Genomic DNA, 1,923 nt, shown 5'->3' on the forward strand with positions numbered 1-1,923 from the left:
TCTAAAGCTGTTCAAGAAATTAGCTATTGACTAAAACAAAATTGAAGACACAGCTAATGCATTCAACCCCATATGTTTCTATTAGTCACCAATCTATTTTGCATTCAATACTTAACTAGTTACTGAGGCAATACAAATATAATCAGGCATTATTCATAAATGTGATCTACTTTGTTCACTGAATCTTCTCTTTTATCAATTATCATGGATGTATGTTTAAATAAACAGATCCACAAGCATTTATGATTCAAACCTTTTATAGAAGGCTGAGGTCCAACTTGAGAGGTATTAGACGATCCACTATCAGCAAAAGTGGCTGGATCTTGAGACTTGGATAGAGATGCTGCCTGTTGCAATGAGCAGGAAAAAAACATTTTAGAAGATGTCATTTTTACCAGCATGTTATGTTCAAACTTCTTGCTTTTGGGAACACAGCAGCAAATAGTTACTGCCTACCAACATCTCCAGGAGGTTCAAAAGTACTTTTTGCAACTAAGAACGAAAGATTCTACAAAGAAAACATGTTCATCTATATAACAACACAAGCTTCTAACAAAGAAGTCATGTTCTTTTCTTTTCTTTTCTTTTTTCAATTTCAATTATATTCATACAGGTGTAATGCATGACAACGAGAATCGCACTCAAAAGCAAAGATGAATAGCCCTAACCGCATGTCCACTTTTTTTTTTTTTCAGTTCTCAGGAGAAAATAACCTTTTTCAGAAGAATCAGAACCGATAATGCGCACAAATTTCTGTAATAAATAGAAAGTAAGTTTCCAGATACACTACTTTAACATCAACCGTGCCCTAAAAAACAAGCCATTTAAAACTAAATAAAGGTCCAAACTCTAAGCTTCTACTTAATCGAATAAAACAAAATAAAATAAAAACAAAAATAATGATAAGCAAGCACAAACAAAGATGAATACCGAACTCAGATCCAAATCAAAATCCAAACCATGCAACAACAAAGACTCAATCTTTTCAATCTTTCAGTTCCAGAATTATCCTGAGAACACACATTTCCAATTAATCAGGGAAGGGGAAATAAATAAACTAACTAATTAATTACCCTAGTCATGGCGACAGCGGCACATGCAAGATTGAGCTTGTTCTTAAGGAGAGCCTGGTAGTCATCGGAATCAACGCCAAGGGAAGATGAAGCCCCTGTTTTTGTACGAGGAGGAGGAGGAGGGGGAGGAGGAGAGGCATTGGTCAAAACGGCGTCGTTCTTGGGAACAGGAAGGGTGTCGTTCGGATCGGGCTTGGTGACGTGGGGATGAGTATGATCGTCGTCGTGGATGAAGAAAACGGCGTCGTTTTGGTGAGGGGGAGAGGGAGGAGCAGCTTCTTGGAGGAACCGCTGGAAGGCCCACTCGGAAGGGCTGCGGTTGATGTGGGAGTTGGAGTTGGAAGGAGGCGGGTGGTGGTGGTTGGTGTCGTAGGGGATGGAGGACCAGAAGTGGTCAGGGATTTCGTCCACTGAGAAGACCCTATCCATGGAAATCCAAATGCTATTGGTGATCACGATGTTTTGTCTCTGTCCTTTTAAGTTTTGGGATTGGTTTCTGTGTGCGAGTATTGTTCGTTGGTGTTTTTGTTTCTGTTTCTGCGAAGGCCAGCTAGAGAGAGAGAGAGAGAGAGAGAGAGAGAGATCCCGCAGGGGTATATCGGTCATATAGCCCACCACAACACAACACTTCCAACTTGGAACGTGGAACTTGGAACGTTGAATTTCAACACTATTTCGGAGTAATTTGAATATTATCCTATTTCGGTATTTCCTCTTTTATGAATTAACCTTAAGAGTAACATTTTTTCCCCGTGATATCTCGCAATAGGTATGTTAGGCAAAAGAAATATTATCCGAAAAAAAAAAATAATTTATCAAGAAAATAAATTTAAATTAATTCCCCGGTCAT

At 39.0% G+C, this 1,923-nt stretch overlaps 1 protein-coding gene across 1 annotated transcript in view; it reads right to left on the reverse strand.

The window, feature by feature from the left end:
• Positions 1–1,683, reverse strand: part of LOC107618657 (light-inducible protein CPRF2) — a 4,541-nt gene extending 2,858 nt beyond the window's left edge. Inside the window, exons 1-2 of the mRNA XM_016320778.2 lie at positions 1,074–1,683; positions 254–347 (exon numbers count right to left, since the gene is read on the reverse strand). Of these exons, the coding sequence (XP_016176264.1) occupies positions 254–347; positions 1,074–1,679 (700 nt within the window). The 5' untranslated portion in view covers positions 1,680–1,683. The remainder of the gene's footprint in view (positions 1–253; positions 348–1,073) is intronic.

This window comes from Arachis ipaensis, chromosome B09, assembly GCF_000816755.2.
Source record: "Arachis ipaensis cultivar K30076 chromosome B09, Araip1.1, whole genome shotgun sequence".
NCBI lineage: Eukaryota > Viridiplantae > Streptophyta > Magnoliopsida > Fabales > Fabaceae > Arachis > Arachis ipaensis.